General features: G+C 42.3%; 2 protein-coding genes across 2 annotated transcripts; one reads left to right on the top strand and one right to left on the bottom strand.

Annotated features, from left to right (window-relative positions):
* Positions 1 to 8,137: 8,137 nt before the first annotated feature.
* LOC128722137 (vesicular glutamate transporter 3) lies at positions 8,138 to 11,223 on the bottom strand. The gene is made up of 3 exons (XM_053815973.1): positions 11,051 to 11,223; positions 9,024 to 10,348; positions 8,138 to 8,959 (listed from the first exon to the last, which is right to left on the bottom strand). The coding sequence occupies exons 1-3, from the start codon at positions 11,121 to 11,123 to the stop codon at positions 8,729 to 8,731; spliced, it is 1,629 nt and encodes a 542-aa protein (XP_053671948.1). The 5' UTR covers positions 11,124 to 11,223; the 3' UTR covers positions 8,138 to 8,728.
* A 10,517-nt stretch (positions 11,224 to 21,740) lies between these two features.
* On the top strand, positions 21,741 to 22,814 carry LOC128721135 (RNA pseudouridylate synthase domain-containing protein 1-like). The gene is made up of 3 exons (XM_053814857.1): positions 21,741 to 21,977; positions 22,042 to 22,285; positions 22,393 to 22,814. The coding sequence occupies exons 1-3, from the start codon at positions 21,741 to 21,743 to the stop codon at positions 22,812 to 22,814; spliced, it is 903 nt and encodes a 300-aa protein (XP_053670832.1).

Below are 22,814 nucleotides of genomic sequence, written 5' to 3'. Positions count from 1 at the left end.
TGGCTCTCGTCGCTAAACAGCTTCGATTCGGCGTCGGATTTTGAACGCCAAAATCGCCTACTTTGAATTCGCTAGTAACGAGAGATCATGCGTCGAGGAGGCTGCATGTACCAGCTGGATTTCGGTCCGAACATTTCCCCTCTTTTTGTTATCAGTACATATCGTCGATCTTTCCGGCGCATGATAATCAGCATCCCATCTCATTCGCTCTCGTTTGCTATCGATCACAACGTTCTAAGCACACTGTAGCATCTTATTGAGCGTCATATCTTATCGGTCATAATTCGGTCGCAGTATTTTACCGGTTATAATAAATAATGTTGCTGCATACATTAAATCCTTTTTTGATACAAAACATAGCAGCAAACTGTGTGCGATAAATTTCTGTTACTTAAACCACTGTTCCTCATATTATTGAGCATCTTTTTATCACAAAACTATATTAAACTAGTGGGATTATTAAACACGGTGTCCAACTAGCACACATCACTCCATAGTGCAGGCAATGGTCACCTTCTAAGCTCGCCTGGTACAAAATATAGTAGCTTGTCCTTTTTGCGCTCACGTGCTGCTCGTGTTATCCGAAATAGTAATCTTTAAGACCATGGCGCACGTTTTTTATCAGCAGTGCCAAATCTGGCGTCGTTGCGCGTGGACCTGGCGCACGTGGATTTCACAAAATTCTATCGATAATTCTGATCGGGAGGATTTTCGACGACGGATTTTGAACGCCAAAAGCGACAAATTTCAAATCATGAGTAACAAGAGATCATGCGTCGAAGAGGTTGCAGGTGCCAGCCAGAGTAATGTTATCAGTACATATCGTCGATCTTTCTGGCGCATGATAATCAGCATCCCATCTCATTCGCTCTCGTTTGCTATCGATCACAACGTTCTAAGCACACTGTAGCATCTTTTTGAGCGTCTTATCTTATCGGTCATAATTCGGTCGCAGTATTTTACCGGTTATAATAAATAATGTTGCTGCATACATTAAATCCTTTTTCGATACAAAACAAAGCAGCAAACGGTGTGCGATAAATTTCTGTTATTTAAACTACTGTTCCCCATATCATTGAGCATCTTTTTATCACAAAACTATATGGAAATAGCGGGTTGATCAAACACGGTGTCCAACTAGCACACATCACTCCATAGTGCAGGCAATGGTCACCTTCTAAGCTCGCCTGGTACAAAAATATAGTAAGCTTGTCCTTATTGCGCTCACGTGCTGCTCGTGTTATCCGAAATAGTAATCTTTAAGACCATGGCGCACGTTTTTTATCAGCAGTGCCAAATCTGGCGTTGTGGCGCGTGGGTCTGACACAGGTGGATTTCACAAAATTCTATCGAAAAATTCTGATCGGGAGGATTTCGACGACGGATTTTGAACGCCAAAAGCGACAATTTTGAATTCGCTATTAACAAGAGATCATGCGTCGAAGAGGTTGCAGGTGCCAGCCAGAGTACCACGCTACATGTATTGGATTGCCCCTCCCAATGTTATCAGTACCTATCGTCGATCTTTCCGGCGCATGATAATCAGCATCCCATCTCATTCGCTCTCGTTTGCTATCGATCACAACGTTCTAAGCACACTGTAGCATCTTATTGAGCGTCATATCTTGCTGGTTATAATTCGGTCGCAGTATTTTACCGGTTATAGTAAATTGTATTGCTGCATACATTAAATCCTTTTTCGATACAAAACATAGCAGCAGCACACAGTTTGTGCGATAAATTTCTGTTACTTAAAACATCGCACACAGTTTGTGCGATAAATTTCTGTTACTTAAACCACTGTTCCTCATATTATTGAGCATCTTTTTATCACAAAACTATATGAAAATAGTGGGTTGATCAAACACGGTGCTCAACTAACACGCATCACTCCATAGTGCAAGCAATGGTTTGTTACTTAAATAACAGTTATCCATATTATTGAGCATATTTATTATGACCGTCAAAATACTGCGATTGAATTATGACCAGTAAGATAAGACGCTCAATAAGACCCTACAGTGTGCTTAGAACGATGCGATAAATAGCAAACGAAAGCAAACGAGATGGGATGTTGATTATCATGTGCTAGAAAGAGCGACGATATGTACTGATAACATTAGGAGGGGCAATCCAATACATATAGTGTGGTACTCTGGGTGGTGCATGCAACCTCTTCGACGCATGATCTCTTGTTACTCACGATATGAAATTTTTCGCTTTTGGCGTTCAAAATCCGTCGTCGAAAATCCTCCCGATCAGAATTTTTCGATAAAATTTTGTGAAATCCACGTGCGCCAGGCCCACACGCAACAACGCCAGATTTGGCACTGCTGATAAAAAACGTGCGCCATGGTCTTAAAGATTACTATTTCGGATAACACGAGCAGCACGTGAGCGCAAAAAGGACAAGCTACTATATTTTGTACCAGGCGAGCTTAGAAGGTGACCATTGCCTGGACTATGGAGTGATGCGTGCTAGTTGGACACCGTGTTTGATAATCCCGCTAGTTTAATATAGTTTTGTGATAAAAAGATGCTCAATAATATTGGGAACAGTGGTTTAAATAACAGAAATTTATCGCACACAGTTTGCTGCTTTGTTTTGTATCAAAAAAGGATTTAATGTATGCAGCAATGCAATTTATTGAAACCGGTAAAATACTGCGACCGAATTATAACCAGCAAGATATGACGCTCAATAAGATGCTACAGTGTGCTTAGAACGTTGTGATCGATAGCAAACGAGAGCGAATGAGATGGGATGCTGATTATCATGCGCCGGAAAGATCGACGATAGGTACTGATAACATTGGGAGGGGCAATCCAATACATGTAGCGTGGTACTCTGGCTGGCACCTGCAACCTCTTCGACGCATGATCTCTTGTTACTAGCGAATTCAAAATTGTCGCTTTTGGCGTTCAAAATCCGTCGTCGAAAATCCTCCCGATCAGAATTATCGATAGAATTTTGTGAAATCCACATGCGCCAGAACCACGCGCCACAACGCCAGATTTGGCACTGCTGATAAAAAGTGTGTGCCATGGTCTTAAAGATTACTATTTCGGATAACACGAGCAGCACGTGAGCGCAATAAGAACAAGCTTACTATATTTTGTACCAGGCGAGCTTAGAAGGTGACCATTGCCTGGACTATGGAGTGATGCGTGCTAGTTGGACACCGTGTTTGATCAACCCGCTATTTCCATATAGTTTTGTGATAAAAAGTTGCTCAATAATATGGGGAACAGAGGTTTAAATAACAGAAATTTATCGCACACCGTTTGCTGCTTTGTTTTGTATCGAAAAAGGATTTAATGTATGCAACAACATTATTTATTATAACCGGTAAAATACTGCGACCGAATTATGACCGATAAGATAAGACGCTCAAAAAGATGCTGCAGTGTGCTTAGAACGTTGTGATCGATAGCAAACGAGAGCGAATGAGATGGGATGCTGATTATCATGCGCCAGAAAGATCGACGATATGTACTGATAACATTACTCTGGCTGGCACCTGCAACCTCTTCGACGCATGATCTCTTGTTACTCACGATATGAAATTTGTCGCTTTTGGCGTTCAAAATCCGTCGTCGAAAATCCTCCCGATCAGAATTATCGATAGAATTTTGTGAAATCCACATGCGCCAGAACCACGCGCCACAACGCCAGATTTGGCACTGCTGATAAAAAGTGTGTGCCATGGTCTTAAAGATTACTATTTCGGATAACACGAGCAGCACGTGAGCGCAATAAGGACAAGCTTACTATATTTTGTACCAGGCGAGCTTAGAAGGTGACCATTGCCTGGACTATGGAGTGATGCGTGCTAGTTGGACACCGTGTTTGATAATCCCGCTAGTTTAATATAGTTTTGTGATAAAAAGATGCTCAATAATATTGGGAACAGTGGTTTAAATAACAGAAATTTATCGCACACAGTTTGCTGCTTTGTTTTGTATCAAAAAAGGATTTAATGTATGCAGCAATGCAATTTATTGAAACCGGTAAAATACTGCGACCGAATTATAACCAGCAAGATATGACGCTCAATAAGATGCTACAGTGTGCTTAGAACGTTGTGATCGATAGCAAACGAGAGCGAATGAGATGGGATGCTGATTATCATGCGCCGGAAAGATCGACGATAGGTACTGATAACATTGGGAGGGGCAATCCAATACATGTAGCGTGGTACTCTGGCTGGCACCTGCAACCTCTTCGACGCATGATCTCTTGTTACTAGCGAATTCAAAATTGTCGCTTTTGGCGTTCAAAATCCGTCGTCGAAAATCCTCCCGATCAGAATTATCGATAGAATTTTGTGAAATCCACATGCGCCAGAACCACGCGCCACAACGCCAGATTTGGCACTGCTGATAAAAAGTGTGTGCCATGGTCTTAAAGATTACTATTTCGGATAACACGAGCAGCACGTGAGCGCAATAAGAACAAGCTTACTATATTTTGTACCAGGCGAGCTTAGAAGGTGACCATTGCCTGGACTATGGAGTGATGCGTGCTAGTTGGACACCGTGTTTGATCAACCCGCTATTTCCATATAGTTTTGTGATAAAAAGTTGCTCAATAATATGGGGAACAGAGGTTTAAATAACAGAAATTTATCGCACACCGTTTGCTGCTTTGTTTTGTATCGAAAAAGGATTTAATGTATGCAACAACATTATTTATTATCACCGGTAAAATACTGCGACCGAATTATGACCGATAAGATAAGACGCTCAATAAGATCCTACAGTGTGCTTAAAACGTTGTGATCGATAGCAAACGAGAGCGAATGAGATGGGATGCTGATTATCATGCGCCAGAAAGATCGACGATATGTACTGATAACATTACTCTGGCTGGCACCTGCAACCTCTTCGACGCATGATCTCTTGTTACTCATGATTTGAAATTTGTCGCTTTTGGCGTTCAAAATCCGTCGTCGAAAATCCTCCCGATCAGAATTATCGATAGAATTTTGTGAAATCCACATGCGCCAGAACCACGCGCCACAACGCCAGATTTGGCACTGCTGATAAAAAACGTGCGCCATGGTCTTAAAGATTACTATTTCGGATAACACGAGCAGCACGTGAGCGCAATAAGGACAAGCTTACTATATTTTGTACCAGGCGTGCTTCGGAGGAGGCCATTGGCTGCACTATGGAGTGACGCGTGCTAATTGGACACCGTGTTTGATAATCCCGCTAGTTTAATATAGTTTTGTGATAAAAAGATGCTCAATAATATGGGGAGCAGAGGTTTAAATAACAGAAATTTATCGCACACCGTTTGCTGCTATGTTTTGTATCGAAAAAGGATTTAATGTATGCAGCAATACAATTTACTATAACCGGTAAAATACTGCGATCGAATTATGACCGATAAGATAAGATGCTCAATAAGATGCTACAGTGTGCTTAGAACGTTGTGATCGATAGCAAACGAGAGCGAATGAGATGGGTTGCTGATTATCATGCGCCGGAAAGATCGACGATATGTACTGATAACAAAAAGAGGGGAAATGTTCGGATCTAAATCCAGCTGGTACATGTATCCTCTTCAACGCATGATCTCTCGTTACTAGCGAATTCAACCTTGCCGATTTTGGCGTTCAAAATCCGTCGTCGAAATCGATGCCGTTTAGCGACGAGAGCCGCGTGGGCTTGATTTTCGAGCATTTGTTGCAACTCGGCCGGCGTTTGGGCATGACTGAAAGCTATCGGATAAACGGATTCATGTGCCTTTTGTAGTGAGTTTGGAAAGGGTTTTATTGTACTTAACCCCTTCACAGATTGATTAAACTTTATTCTTCCTCATTTGCCTTATGCTCTGGTATTTATTTCTTCATTTTTATGAGCATGCATAGATTCTCCATGACTATGTTTGTTGCGATTTTTTTCTTTTATGTTTAAATCGTAATATTTTTATAAATTACTACAAATTTTTGATGGAAGGAAATGCCCACTGGCCATGGACTATGCAAAATTATAGAGAATGAATGAATCATGTATTTATGAAGTAGAAATTTAGTATTGAGAACAATACGGCCAGGTCGTCATTAAAATATAAAAAATTGCACTTTTTGATTCAAGTAACGAGCTACGCAAAGAAACGAAATATTATTATAGGACTCTGAATAGAACTCCTTGCTCCAGGCAAAAGAAAACTACGCAAAAATGTAAATTATGTTGTAATTAAAAAATAGAATTTATTGATATTGAATACATTCAAGCAGTTTTTAACTAATTTTTTGAAACGCTGAACCAGTTATCTTTTTTTACCTTAAAATCTCAACAAAAAAGAATAAAAACTTTTAATTTCATGAAACTACAAATAATAAAGGGTGAAAATTTTTTGCCTCTTTTTTTCAAATTTGCAGGACTGTGAAGGGGTTTAAAAAATAAAAAGAGAGCATACCAGCCAGAAGGTAGTAAATTTTAAAACGAAAACGCAAAACCTCACACTTTGAAATTCGAGTGTTAGTACCAATTTTGCCTAACGATGGCGCTAATCATGAAAAAAATAAAATTGCTTTTGCTATTTGCTAATAGATGGCGCTGCACAAACGTTTCAAAAAACCCATAATTGTAGTTTCAAATATTTCAAGCGTTTGTTTAGCGCCATTTATGAGTCAGATTCTGTATTTTTTACGAGTGAATGCTTTAATATTTGAAGAACGAATCATGTACAAAATACACAAAATGACCCGCAAGCTCTTCTTTGCCGGTGAAAAATATTGTAACAACATAAACGCCACCACTAAGTTAATCGCACGCATCCTGCAAAAAACGAAACGATTCGTGAGCTCGCTGTGCTTCCCGTTCACACTCATCCGTTGGCTATCGCTCTGTGTCAAATTGACGCCAAATTCCCGCCTGCGTTTAGCGTAACGTTTTGTGAGTTTTCTAAATTGTGTACAGTGATATACTACTCTCTTTCTGGTTATTTTGTTTCTGCCAACCTTGTTGCTCACTTATCCACCTCTCATTTAAAATGTACAATTTCACCTCTACTGCAGACCCCCCGTGCATTTGATTGAGCCTGCAGCTCCAAAAACACTAGTGGTACAGTGAATGAAGTATCCCTAACTCTAAACATGTCATCTCCCTTAATCTATTTGCTTGCTGCCATAATGCCCCCGCTTGTTTGACGACATCGTCTTGATTGAGATCACAATATAATGGTTGTTTGTCTGCATCGGTTCTCCATTCTGACACCACCAGGCAAAAATGTCCTTTACGAAAGTTAGTGCTTGGGTTTTTTTTCTTTTGCTAAACGCCCTGATTGTGAATCATATTTACTTCCATGCTCTTTGCTGCCCGATAGCAGTGCCTAATTCTTTACCCTAGGTCGTAAGCAACACCCTGCCGTGCCCTCGTTATTGCAATAAGAAAACATTTATTGTATTTCAACCTTTGCTGGTTGTTCTTCATTAAACGCCATTTCTCTTGGAATACAAGGACAATCCTGCTTTCCTGCCAGCCGGGGAAGGAGAACCCTACATGTGTTTTATAGTGTGTGTTTGTGTGTATATAGGCACGTATAGTTTAACAAAGTCTAACACAACGGGATTTGTGTACATTGCATGGACCCCCAGCCCAGTTCGCCCCAGCGGGCTGCCCTGCTGTATTCGGCCGCAATATATGACGCTCCGTGCTACTACTAACAATATGACGACGTTGTTTGTAAAGTGCCGTAACAATTCGAAACGATTAACACTAACCGACGGGGTGTCTCTCGACGATTTACCCAAGCTCTCTATACCCTCAGCTAACCTAAAGTGCACTCAAACGAATGTTAAATCTATAATGCTGTCGATCTGAACTACGAGTAAGTACTACGACTAAACCATCCCGAACGTCTGGCACGTCGTGCGCTCTCGTATGTGATCCTGTCTCTAATCTAACTTGTTCGCTTCTTGCGAACATTCGGAATATGTACCCGAAGGTGGCATTTACATTGTAAACCTAACAGAACCTTAGATACATGTATGTTGAGCTCACCGAAGTCGCATAGTATCAAAACGAAGGCGAATTATTAATAAACTTATCATTGAACAAGAAGATTTGTACGAGTTAAACTCATCGAACAAAGCAATATAGAAACTAAATGGAGAATCCACGTTAATGAACCTATGTCCTTAGGTTCCGTCCGGCACGCTCTTCTTTTCTCTCGTGCGAAAAAGTTGATTTCCTTTAACTTTTGAACCAGCTATCACTTAAAAGCCTGCACCTGAGGTTACACTCTTTGCGTCTGCTTTTTCTTGCTCTGTATTGCTCGGCTCAACCCCGATAATGATTGGAAAAAAAGGTTTCGTTGATTGTTTATACAACAACAAAACTGGTACAAGTGACCAAAAGGAATGCCAATCAGGCGAAGGACTCTTTTCTTCTAAGATGTTCCTCATCAATTATATCATGTACCAGACATTCGGGTTATACGATAACGTTGGTTTGCAGTTGAATGTCCTCCCTCTGTCACGACGATGGACTGTGCCAAGTAGATTGTGATTAATATTCGATTAATCGACCGATCGTCCTTGCCGGCATGTCTATATCTAGCGGTGTTTATTACGACGTAAGTGGAATTCTTGTAATGTAATGCAGCTTCGTAGCTTTGCTAAACGTAATCTGCTGTCATAAGTGAGGTCAAAGTGTGCAAACCTAATAGCAAACGAAACAGAAAAGCCTAAACATTCGTGCGCGTCTACATCGTTCACTCGTCCTCATCTTCCTCATCGTCGTCGAATTTGAGCCCAGGTTCAACCTTTATCATCGGTTGGTTGGCGATAACGGCTGAATCGTCGGACGACGTTACCTCCGGATCGGTGACGGGATAATTCCACGACTGTATCTCGGACGTGCCGTACACCTGGTAGATGATGTAGGTGCTGATCGCGACCACTGATGACACGCCAAACACGTGCAACCATTGGTTTATGTTTTGCTGCGGAAGACAAATTACAAATTACTCTCTGATTGCTCTCTGGTTGACCCTCCAAAGGACTTACCGCATCCGTCACCATAAAGCCGGTAACGAGAGGCTGCAGAAAGGAAGCAGTCATGTGAATAGTCTGCGCAAACGCCAACACCGGTCCAGCCAGGTTTGGTGCGATGTCAACGATATTCGCCATAGCGCCCGCATACGACGCGGTGATGAAAGTGACCGCAACGAACCACAACACCAGCACGGTGACAATCTGATACCCGAGATAGCCGACCAGCAGCACCAGCACACCCGGCACAATCTGGGACAGGGCAGTGAACAGTTTACGCACGTTCGTAAGCGTCAGCGTCTTATGATCCATCAGCAAATCGGCGACGTAGCAGAACAGCACGGACGAAAGGTACGAGCAAAGGAAGGGCGCACCCGAGAGCAGCCCGTTCTGCTGAATGTCGAAGCAAAAGATCTTTTGCATGTACTCCGGTCCGGACATGATGAACGTGTAATGCACCCAGATGCGCCCGAACGTGGTCAACCCGATGGCCCACACCGGCATCGAGGTGAAAATACGTCGCCAAGGCACTCGCATGCCCTGTCCATTCTTGATGTCCTCGCTCACGTTCAGCTCAATGTACTCGAGCTCCTCGGGTGTGATGCGCGGATGTTCCTGGGGCGTGTTGTACGCGAGCAGATACCAAAACACGCACCATGCCATCCCGATCGTGCCGGTAGTGTAAAACACCTCTCGCCAACCGAAATGCGCGATAATGAAGCCACACAACGGGTACGTCAATCCGATGCCGATGCTAAAACCCTGAAAACTGCTCATGAACCGACTCCGTTCGACGGGTGGGATCCAATAGCCAACGATCGCGTACATCGCTGGCCAGGTAAGTCCACTGGCAAAACCCTGCACCGAGCGTAACAGGATGACCGCACCGTAGTGAAGATCGGCAGCACGTGGGATCAGTAAGCTGCAGGCCGCCGTCAGGAACTGGGACCATCCAAACACGTTCTTCGTGCCAAAGTATTGCGTGGCCACACCACCTACAACCTGCGATAGCACGTAACACCAGTAGAAAGAGGACTTGATCACAGCCTGCACAGTCGAATCCCAGTCGAACTTGGTGTCCAACGTTGGTGCGAGTCCGTCCAGCAACACCGTGGTTGCGTTTGGCATCGAGAGCGTGAAATTGTACTCGCCACCTTCCTCAATCGATGGCACTGGACCGGTGGGAGCGTTGGTTATGCAGTGATCATTTCCGGTCGCGTTCGTGCTGGCATCTTGCACCATTGCCACCAGGGCGAAGTTTATGTCGTTGCGCATGACAAATGACACCAGAAAACCGGACCAGGAGAGAAAATACAGCACCAACCGGGCCGGGATGCGATCTACGGTGAAACACGAGAAAAACACTTCTGTATACATCTGGCCGCAGCAATTGTTGACAACACTTGGGATGACATTATTAAGCGGAATATTAGTGCCCAAACCCGAAACCAGGCTACTGTGTTAAACAAATGTATCCTCCCCACGGGGAGTTGTTAAGCTGTCAGTTTGGTTATGTTTACTATCAATGGCATGACCGCGTTACAGGCTGGATACAGTGCACCTCCATAAACTGCATTTCACACGTGTTAGTGTGTTTCATGTGTTCATGCGTTAATTGTTTAGACTCGATTAAATTTGAACACTTGAACCACGCAAAAAGAAAATGCAAAAACTAGTATGGTTTAATAATAAACGCCGACACAATCATGGCTAACCTTTATCGCGGATGCGTATGTGCTGTGCCTCCATTTTGCGTCCTACGATTATCAAATGAATCTGTGATTACTTTAAAGAGAATACTTCACTTCCCCCACGTGGACGCGTAAGGAACACTTTTTATCCCTGCATTTTTTTTCCTTTTCCATTCACAATGCTTCGGTTCGATCTATGATGGGGCGGCGATGTGGTGGATGAATGAACATGTGCGTTTATCAGATGTGTTTAAAATGAGACAAAAACAGCATAAGTGATGGGATGAGATCGTCACCATACGCCGAAACCGTATGACCTTGATATGGAGTAGATGTTTGAACAAGACTTACCACAAATCGCACGAAAACATCCTGCTTCCCGTATCTTCGCTTTAGGCAGAAAGCTCACTTCCTTTTCGTCCATTTTGGCTATTTATGGTGCGGTTACAACCGATCCAACACGTCCTCTCAAATATTCGTGGCCGCTCGGGAAATTCTAATTAAATAGCCAGGAAATGATATACTTTTCCTGTTCGATGTTAGTAGCAAGGACGATGCCCAGCAGAGTCATTCATCGCCGGTGCGGGAAGGATAATCGCGCCTCGCGTGACGCAGCGCAGGAAGATGCACTTTTCGGAGCCTTTGTCTAAGAAATGCACGCACGCTTAGCTGGATGCACAATTTCAGCGACCTTCCAAATTTTTGTGTAAACATAGATTTGCTTCAATCATAAAACCCGAGCGCACAAGCGATCTTGAAACTCAGGCAACGCAAAATGTCGTATTGGTCGCGTGATTGCATGCCTTTAGCCGGAACAAGTTTTCCGTATTAGCACACTCTTCGTGCCTTCGTCCTGCGAATTTCCATTCAAAAATACTGCGAGCTTGCGTTTCCGAACGATTCGCATGAAGAAGCGATCCGAGAATGGATTAATAAAGGAGGCAGGGAGACTTCGAAGAAGCTGCTTAATCGCGAATAGGGCAGTTCAAGCGTGGTTAGTTGGTTGAAATTCTGAAAAGGAAACAAAAAATACATATGTTTTAATGAGAATGCAATACTGCAGTGCATGTGTGTTTCTAATTCAAACTTCAAGTCTAATGTCTGTTCGGGGGAAGTTTTCTAAAAACAAATACAATATTTTATGTAAAACTTAAGTATATTAGACAGCACTGTTTCTAAGTAAACAAATCAATTCGTTCCAACAACCTCTCTTTCACGCAAGAGAAGCCGGAAACAAAGCCATCGATTGTCGGGACGATTAATCGGGAGTGGCTCGGGTATGCGTTGACTGCTGCACGATATGCCATCAATTAGTTCGTCCCGCGTTCTGGTCCTCCATGTCCTAGAGACAAATATATCATGCGTGTGGAGGAAAAATTCCGAAATCGTACGACATAAATGAGTTTGACCTCGCCACGCGTTCACGTACCGATCGATGAGGAGACCAGGACATCATCAGAGAGTGTGAGAGAGAGATGGGTGCAAGTGTGCAGGAGATGAAACTAAAGTTCACTTCGCTTCCTATGCCGGTCAACCTCTGCCGGAGGGAGAGGGGAAGATTCCATAAAACGGCCCATATTATCACTATCGCAATCATCACCATCATCATCTTCATCATCAACCACTGAAGGGTTTCTCGCGGCTTAATTGAAACCATTAAAACACGCTCAATCGCGGGTAAGACTGAAATGATTAAGAAGCCATCGCGGATCGATTGCCGTTGAATCTGTGACGGCATGCGGAAGGGGGCACTCCTTTTCCGAGGGCCTTTTTTCCTTCTTCTTTGAATGAGGGACGAAGACTGAAATTTAAATTAAATGCCATCGCCGGGAGGCAGAGCTCGAGCGGGCCCGCATAGTTTTGAAAGGGTCGATTCCAACGTACGACGTCTTTGGAGCAAGAACCATAGACGCACAACATTTGAACTTCTGAATATCCTATGATAATAAAACGCAAGCCAAAGTTTGTTATTATCAGTTATTTAAAATTATTTTATTAAATGTAACATTCCAGAGAAACTGAAGTATAAGCACATATCACTTCTTAGGTTTGTGTATAAACAAATAAAATATTTCTATATAAAGGTATATCCCGAAATGTTCCGGGAACAGAGTCAACAGCATCGACACCCATATTGCGCGCTTCTATTTGTTGATTTAAATTACAACGCGCAATGGAGCTGCATAATTCGACGTCCCACCCGTTTTGTCGAAACGCAAACAAAAACAAACCCACCCCTAATGAAGGCAAGCCCGGCTGCGGATTTGCGGTGCATTTTAGTTGCACACTTCCGCGCACGCAAAACACAATGAATGTGCAAGGTAATGCATTTTCACAAACGACACCGTAAATAACGGGTAATGAAGGGTGGGAGGGGAGGTGGGGGAAAGAAACACAAAACAAAAGTGCCTACAAAACTGACCACCCGTCCTGCGTAAATTGCGGCACAGAGGATCGCCAATGCACTCGGTATATATGCGCTATGGCCACGCGGTGCATCCAAACAACTGTAAAACAATAACATGCTGTAAACAAACACATTCGGAAGCGTACCGAAGAAGAGCTCGCAAGAGTCCGAAAGAGAAAAAAGATAGCATGTGGTTGTCATTATTAGTATGCCATACGATTAGATCGTATGATGATCTTCGCGGCACCGGGCGTATGCATAGTCACCTAAATTGATTCAAATGAGCACAATAATGATCTAACGTGACTGCAAACACCGCACAATCGAACGTCACTTATTTGCGATTAGTAACAAACAATCAGCAACCACCCTGGCGTTGGATTAACGAAGGGACAAAACACATTTAAAATTCGATCAATTAACTTCCGAATGCTAACTCAATGCGAGCTCATTTCGATCGGTTATGAAATGCAAAAAAAGAGCATAGCTTGCCGGTAGCTATCGAACGCTTCTCCACGTCATTTTGCTATCTCCCTTCTAATTGATAGTGGTAACAAGCAAGTATGGCAAAACCACACGTCATCACGAAGATGAGAAGTCAAATTGTTCACGCGTTTGCTGCGTATGCCAACAGCGACATCCGAACAAGCAACATAGTCGGGGCTGTGCTTGCCTTATCGTCGGTAAACAGTAGCATCGTCGGCGAAACTTCCAGAGGAAACACTGCAAAAAACCGCCCATTTAAGTAAGCTGGTGAGTAAGCGTTTAGAAGGATGAAATGTCAAACCTGCAAAATCAGCTTTTATTAGCACGCTCGATTAACATGTGATGTTACACCAGCATGAGCTTTTAGAGGCGAATGTAGCCAAGCTGGCTCAAAGTCTCTTTAAAAATACACAAAAAAAACCAGCATGAGCAATGTGAAAAGTTCGAAGAGCCGATTTGAGCGACGGATAAGCTGTCGGATTAGAAATTCTCGTTCTGCTTCGCGACACGCGTACAATCGTATGCAATTCGTTGTACAGGTGATAGCTGTATATATATCAAAATAACTATAGAAAAGTTGCTGCCCATTCGAACTTCGCAGTAAAATGTGCCTGAAAAAATGTGCACTCCTCTCGCAACACAAATGCGCTGCGTTTGAGTTGTATAACCTATCGGAAATTGGAAGTTCAAAAATAAAAAAAATACAAAAACAAGAAGAAAAAATGGCACCCAAGAGAGCAAAAGGTAACCCTGACCTTTGGCCTATCGGGCTTAAATTCCGGCAACAAGTGCGAATTCATTTTTTGCAGCTGCAGCTCGGCAAAGGCTCTTAACGGCTCCCTTTTCTTTAATTATTCCCCACACAATTCCGGTTTGTTTTCCTTCACTTCCCCTTTCCATTTGCATCGCATTTGTCTCAAGGCAACCGATCGTACCTCACCGAATAGGGCCAGTAGACCGTGGATCGTTCGAAGGGGCTGAAGCCAGCGACAGGACGATCGCAGGCGACCTTCCGCACCGGGGAAGATGACCTTCAACGGTTTGGAGGTCAGTCGAAAGGATGCGAACGTATTCAAATGTGCCGCACCCAACCGAAAAAGTCCAACCAATCGTGCGCAACTTAAGAAACCTTTTCACAAAGCTCGACTCAAGGAATTGCGCAGTCGAATTCGGGGGGTTGTGCTTTCCGGCGAAAGAAATGGCATAACGGCAGACAGTTTTCTTATAAGTGGCTCGTTTACGATTGGAAACGACCCATGAAACATAGAATGCGCAACACACAACGACCAGATGTTAATTAGCTGAAACGGATAAGGAGATAGCTTGGCTTATTGACTTGGAGTCATTCAACGTGGATTATTTGGTTTTCTGTTTTAAATCTGGTTTTGGCTTGGAAAAGTGGGGCTATAAACGTTTTAATGGGTTGCAGAGGAATGTGCTAGGAAAAAATTCTCACATAATATCGGCACGCTAAGAGTGTATCATTTCCCCACCAAAAGCAATGACTTGTGTCATGCAACAGCACAACGTTTAAGTCATTAATCGAATATGATTTGCTTTTTTTATTAATTGTAGAAACACGGCCAAGCCAGGTATTTTGTGAAACAAATTTGTTTGAAAAGCACAAACATCGGACAGTGGCTAACGTTTTTACAGTGATTGGATTTCTAATTAAGTGGGGTGATTGATTTGAACAACTGTAGGCTTCGTAACTTAAATAATCGAAATAGAAACCAGTAAGATTAAATATTATTTTCAAACTGCGAAGTAACATTCAGTTCTTGCCATCATAGCGCTACAGTAAAAGAGGTTATCCTTCAGATTTCGACCTAGATTTGGCTAAAGCAACAATGAGCGCAGAGTCACGTGTGACAACAGATTTTTTGTCGATCGTTGATATATTTTGTCGATCGTCTTAGATATTTTCAATAACCAACTTATACATAAAGCGACAAAAAAGGCCATCCGGTAGGATTTGTTTGTACGATGGTTGTTAAAAAATAGTCATTTGTGTCTTCCAATGCCATCCAACGATTGGTTTAATACCTCATATGGTAGTAGCTCAAAAGGATATGATTGATCTGGCAAAAACAGGCCACATAATTGTCGTGGTAAACAATGACCAACGTAATGAAGTTTATTACAAATGTCAAATATGTAGAGTTACAATTAACCCAAAAAGATTAAAGCAAACGTTGAGGTAGCCCAAAATTGGCCCGGTTCCAGTAACCCGAAAGCTTGTCGCTCTCTCATTTTCAACCACAGATTATTACCCGATTAGATGTAAGTTGATAGTGAAACTCCGCCATTTTCGACTTCAGGACCACGTAATCGCGCACCCCGGTTCAAGGAGCGAATATTTTTTGGCGTACCCGCAAAAATAAGGGCTCTTTTTGAATGGTGCCCCATCAAACGATTGGAAATTTAGCCTTCGGTTGCCCGTCCTATCAAATCGGACGCCGTGTTGATAAGGAATTCATGTCGACCGTGACGTCACTCTTTGACGCTCCTCTTGGCAGTGTGCGCTATTAACCAAAGCTTATCACTCCACGGTTCATCGTGCTGAACCGTCACCGAACAAATTTGTCAAAGCTGAACAAATTACATTGTCACGTAAAAAATGAAAATAAAATAAAAGCCTTAGATGTTACACCACAAATAACCTTCTTCGGTCAAGTTGTGCATTACGCCGTTAAGTTGCCGATCGAGTTTTGCTCAAACCAGCAACCTGCAACCTGCAAAACCCTGCACCATAAACATGCAATACTGTCGCGACCAATGCAACACGTGCTGGGTGCCGGTTTAAGTGAGCCATCTCTCGTCACGCTAGAGCCCAAACAAATCTTGAAAACCGCCGGCGAAGCGCATGTGTGTTGTTGCGAGACGAATAAGTGATGGATCATTTGCTGAACCGATGTTGGTACGGCCCCAGGAGCAGGTTTTCATGCAAATCTCCATATAATTGCGTAAACCCGTTATGGGAACTGCTCAGATTGATTGTTGGTTGACATTTTGCTTCAGTAGCTGTAGGCTCGATGTAGCAAATTTACGAGACAAGCGTGTCGTTTGTCAATGGTAAAGTTGTGTAAACAAGGAGTGACAAACTTGTAATATATTTTTTATGATTTTTAGTACAATCGTACAGCGTTTTGTATGCTCCTAAATTCCTACAACTTCTCCGTACAGTTGTGTAAATACTGAGCCAAAAAAAACATTAGCTTATTTAATAAACACGCCTCTCAAATTACTCTCAATTCACTTGCAAACGGAGCCTCCTAAAAGATCTTTAACTCGAATTGTTAAAACCAAACGAGCAGCACTTGGTAAAACAAAAAAGACAATAAAAAACATGTGATCCAGTCCCACACCGACCGGGAAGCATGTTTCCCATTTGTTTTAATCCCGCTAAGGATCTCGCTAAGGAGAGCTCAATTTCACTTCACTCCTTTCGTCGTGATGTCATCGTCTGATTGGAGCGCGGGTGGAGACTTGCTTCACATTTAGAACACTGCCAACTTATGCTAACTTGCCCGATTTCAACCACACATCATTAGCATCGGGTGTCATCACCAGCATATGGGTGAGTTTGTGCATAAAGAAACGACGATTCCGCGTATCAAATAAACCGCGACAAAACAAGACACCAACATCTTCACCCGCTGCTGGAAAGAACCTCGGGTGGGTCCCTGGCAAACACCACTTGCAGCAGAGCAGAGGATCGAAACGTGACCCAGTTCACTCATTACACTCCGCATGTGCTCAATCTGTGCGTAGGCTTTCAAGATAGAGAAAGCAAACATAGCAGGCGGGGCTAGATGGCTAAGAACGGGGCCTCTTAGATTCCGTCATCCGGCGTGGTGCGAATTGCGAGAAGCAAACAAACACGATGTGCAAAATAAAATGTATTCACCGTCTATTGCCGGACTGGTTCTGATCCTTTGGGTTTTTTCCCAGCAAAAAAACCCTGGCTGGTGGGTTTTTTTTTCTTCTTCCGAGCTCAGTAGGCGGTAAACGTAATGTTAGCAACAGGAACCAGCTCACCTCGAAGTATTGTATCACGCACTAGTTTGAACGAGAGTATGGGAATTTTTCCAGACACACAGCACGCCTTCAACGGATGGTCGAAACCTTTGACCGAAAGCAAAGCACCAAAATCGAAAGGCACTTCGCCACACGCACGCTAGCGTCCGCGAAACCAGAGCCAAACGCCGGTCGTATGTGCTCTCGCGACGATGCCAACACGCGGATTGTCAACACACACTGGTGGAGAAAATGCTGGTGTCTCCCCGGCGTGGTGCGTTTGACAGTTGCAACGCGAGCGATGACTTCGCTACTCGTCCCGGGCTGGAGAAGAGAGAGAGAGAGAGAGAGAGAGAGAGAGCTGAACCCTGCGATATTACGGAACTGGACCCTCCCAAACCGCACAACCGGGGCCTTTTCTCGCAACGTGGGCAAAATGTATAGTAGTAGAAGCAGGTGTTGACGATAGTACACACTTCAAGGCCGCTGTTCGCTTACTCTCTTTCTCTCTCATTCTCCCTCTATCTCTCTCTTAACAATGCTCTCGCAGTGTAGCATCATTCATTCATATGCAGCATGTCTGAGAACGTTAAGGAGCGTGGAGCTTTGGGTCGGAAAATTGCGACACATTATTAAACTGCCGTTTGCTAAGCGAGAGCATTTCATTTTTCCATTTCTCATGTTCATGAGTCATCATTCATATGTGCAACAGAAATTTTTAAGTAAAAAAAAACCTATTTGCTAAATAGTTTCACACTGTTCTCTATTGCTGATGCAACTTATGCTGCAGTGTATGCTTGTTGAAATCAATCTCAAAAGCCTTGTTCATACATATTTCCATAACATACTATATGTAACACTTGACATACGTTAATTACATTTCCCTAATAACCTGTTCAAGAAGAAAAGCCTTTTTTGATCTATTCTTTATAAACTTCAGCTATGACATCGTGTGTATGCTGTTGAATTGACCAGTGTCCCGCGAACGACTTCGAATTGGCATAATAAAAAGTGAAAACTCATCTTTTGGGTTTTGAGATACGATGATTATTGTTCAAAAGTTGGTTGTCATGCTGATTTCGAGAATCCTATTCAAGAATGGAAAATAAACTATTCTTAACGACATGCATTAGTTGAGCTCTCTCTGCAACATACATTTCAGAAGCACGACGTTTGTGAACGCCAGCACACAAAACGCTGGTTTTCAGTACACGGTTAATAATTAAGTGTAATTCATTTGTGCATCGTGTCTATTCTTTTGTACATTCTCACTCCATTCCATTCAAAGGTGACTATTAGGGACTATTTTTTAAAGGTTGCACGTAATTACAATCATCAGAACAAACCCAGTAAGCTGAATATTTTCAGCGAATTGCTTTGCTTTTTGTTTTTATGTTGGATTATAATCTTTTTTTCAATCTATACTACGCAGGTTTTGTACAAAATATACTCCAAAACATATGCTGAGACGTACATAAATCGAATTATTCGAAATCTAGCAAACCATCATGACATAATACCAAATCGATAATCATTTTTCGAGCTGTATTTATATGATTTATATGATATTAAAATTCTACGACCGCCTCATCGTAAATATTCGCTCATAATAAACGACCTTTTACGCATCCCATGCGAAACTATGTGCCGGTATGTCAAGAAATAATCGTCATCAAAAGGGAATGGAATGTTAGCGTCCTAATATTATCACGTTCGCTCAACTTCCACCCTTCATTTTCTCTAACGTAGAATTTCATAATCGTATGAAATAGTATAATAGCTTGTTAACGTTATAGTTTAACATAAAAATACGATGGTCTTTAGAGGCATCCTATTTTTATAGCTTTTATGTAATACAATTCACCAAGAAGATATATTTTTATGTACTTCCTTAAACAATTAAAATTGATAACTTCCTTACAACGAATACGTTTCATCACATTGTGCTCCTCCTATAAAGTAATTATATAAATGATAGAGGATCTAATATTTTAATCAACAAACTGAATTAGCGAAATTTTTGAAACAAAGCCAATATGAATAATAAGTACGTGTACTAAATATCACTAATTCAATCCTATAAAAAATAATGCATAAAAAAGAACACCTCATCCATTATCTCCTGAGGCATCCTATAAAGATTGTTTTTAGCTGCACCATTTATTTAAAAAAAAATAACATGACCCTTTTCTTATTGTCATGGTTACGCATATGAACAGTACACATTACAAACGGTATTGTCTTTTATATGATTTTCCCGGCTCTGACAGGCTCTCCCAGACCATCTTTCCACAGCGTTAGTGATACGTAAACCAAAGATTACTCTTGGAAAAGATTATAAATCATTGACATACCTGTACATTAACTTCCGGTGTTGATCAAAAGTACGGCACTCGTGCAATCGAGACCATCAACTAGGAGCGGTTTAAGCACCACACTACCAACATGCGACGAGGATTCGATTCGTAGGCGCATTTTCACCCAGATGGTACCGGTCAGCATGTCGGGAAGCTTTTATGGGATTGAGGTTTTGTTCTCGCAGAGCAGCTCTTATTTTCTGAACTAAAAGCTAACCTTTAGCGTAATCGTTTTTACGACTCTTACCACACAGTACATTAAATTTCGTACATTAAAATCAATCGACTAGGATTGATTACACACGCAAATACGCCAAATACAGCAAACACGATTTCTTCACATTCTTCACATCGAGCAGAAGTGCACTTTTGACGTCAGCGCTAGTATAGAACGGCCTTATCTTCGCAAAGAAAAAGTAACTTTGCACACATCACACTACTGCTGAACTAAACACACAACGGCTTCACTTCTGGGAGAAAAATATGCCGCGTTTTCCGCCCAATTCATGGCCACTGACAAACCGCGATCGATTTTCCTCCGTTTAACCGCCCGTTTTACGTACCGCTTTCCGGCCACCGGCAGCAATTGCGCAAACTACACTTAGCAATCAAGCACACGCGGCCGTCCATACCACCGCAATCTTACTCGATTGCACCTACTACCTAAAATCTAATCAAGGATTACATTTTTGATTAGTGGCTACGACTATTTTGACAGCTGCATACAGAGTCTTCTACTTGAAAGCATGCTTTTCTTACCGTTGGCTATGTTTACGTTTTGCTGCTCGAAAAGCTCCACAGTCTTCAAGATACGATCACTACGGCAAGCGTAGATATGCTAATACTAAATGATGGTTCAGGATAAAGTGTTGATATCATAAATTCTTTACGCATCTTTATGTAGCAATGAAATATTTTCCTCAATTCCACAAGCTAACTGGATGTTCAAATCATGCACAAAGTAAGCATACCTGAGATGAGCACGATATTTACATTACTCGAATTTATTCCTGTTAAAACGTCAACATCGTTCCTCTAGCGGAACGTTCCGCACGATATTGGGACGAATGTCAAATTCCATTAAGGGAATTGTCAAAAATGCAATATCTGTAAAAAATAATAAATCGAAATGCAATGAATTAAACAAAAGCAGCATAATAAAATCTAAAAAGCGGTGTACAACTACTTGTGACTTGTGTAGAAATATGCTAATGAAATCCGTTTCACCAAGTATCCATCGAATACGAAAGGCACGAAGTGTATTGGCCAGCAGTAGAAAAATCGTCCAGTGCAAAGATTCATCACAACAGCACCACCAATAGCAACAACAACTGCAGCTTGCAAAAAGGATCCGGGCTGTTTGCTCTACTCCTTGCTTTGATTCAGCAACTTCATGTGTAGCAGTGTTTTTCTCCATGAGAGGGCTAATTCTCGTACACAGCACAAAACGTTATACTGCTAAAAACTAATCTGAATGGTCCCGCCACATTTGAATGAAAAAAAAATCCAAAACGAATGTGGTCCTATTACGGTATCTAGCCCGGAAACGAAGGTTGCATTGATAACAAGTTACTAGATGCCTTTTTGGATACCAGCGTTCACAATCTGAATCAGCCTCCTTGTAGGGCTGTTTTAAAAAGCTCAAGTTTGTAAGCGCTGGGGGCCCAAGGTTGATAAGAACCAACAAACACGGACCACGTTTCACAACTCCCAATCGGGTTCATCTCGTCGAGGTTTTAGAGCCGCGAACGAGTGATACCCGCTGCTCAGAATGATAGATGAAATCGTGGATCGTATAGTTCAATTTTTCTCCACCGGGTTGGTGGAGAAAATCATCAAAGCCTTGCTGGTTCTATGTGATCGGTTCGTAAACTTTGTTCTTTCCCTTTGCGAGGGAAACAACTACAAGAAAAAAGACGAAACGGTGGACGTATTGTATACTAGCGGAAATTTTCTAGTGATTAACAAAAAGCATGATTTATTGATCAATTCGAACGACACGAAAAAGGTTTTTTTCGCAAATGGTTTAAGATAATGATTGAACTCCGATCTAACAGCTTTTTTTATTGCAGAAAACGGTGCAAACAATTATGAGAAAACAATTTCCTGAATACGTCCAAGATAATCTAACACACGATTTCTATTTTGCACACCGTCTGGACTTTGCCACGAGTGGAATATTGTGCATTCCCTTGAATAAAAATGCATGTAAAGAAGTGTGTCAGGTATTTGAAGAGCAACGTGCCCGTAAATACTACCTAGCCTTACTGCGCGGACACACCGATTTCGACGAAGAAGTGATTGACATTGCAATAGGTATGCTAACGGTTAATTAAGATAATGAATAAACGGTGGCGGTGTATCATTTGGTGCTGTTGGGATTATTACGATCCTCGTAACTATATATTCCAATCTTATTTCAGGCGAGGACGTGCGGTTTAAGGATACAAGCAAAAAAATGTGCACCATACTGGAAGACGAACTTTGTCAAAACCCGCGCCGCAGTATAACGAAAGTGCTGGTACTAGATAGAGGATACTACAACGGAAAGCCAGTCACTAAAGTGCTCTTGCGGCCGATCACGGGTAGGCGGCACCAGTTGCGATTGCACTGCTCGCAAATTGGACATGTGATCGTGGGAGATTACACGTATAGCCTGAAGATCGATACGTCACCACCACGCATGTTTCTACACGCATTCCGTCTGGTGCTGCCAAACACAATCGAGAATCTTGACATTCAAACGGACGATCCATTCACGGAAAAGGCGCTCAAGTACAAGTGGAAAGTGGTTGAACAGGTGAACAGCATTGCCAACGCGTTTGATATCATCGACTCATTTTAA

Source organism: Anopheles nili, chromosome 2, assembly GCF_943737925.1.
Source record: "Anopheles nili chromosome 2, idAnoNiliSN_F5_01, whole genome shotgun sequence".
NCBI lineage: Eukaryota > Metazoa > Arthropoda > Insecta > Diptera > Culicidae > Anopheles > Anopheles nili.
This window is presented reverse-complemented; position numbering and strand designations above follow the sequence as displayed.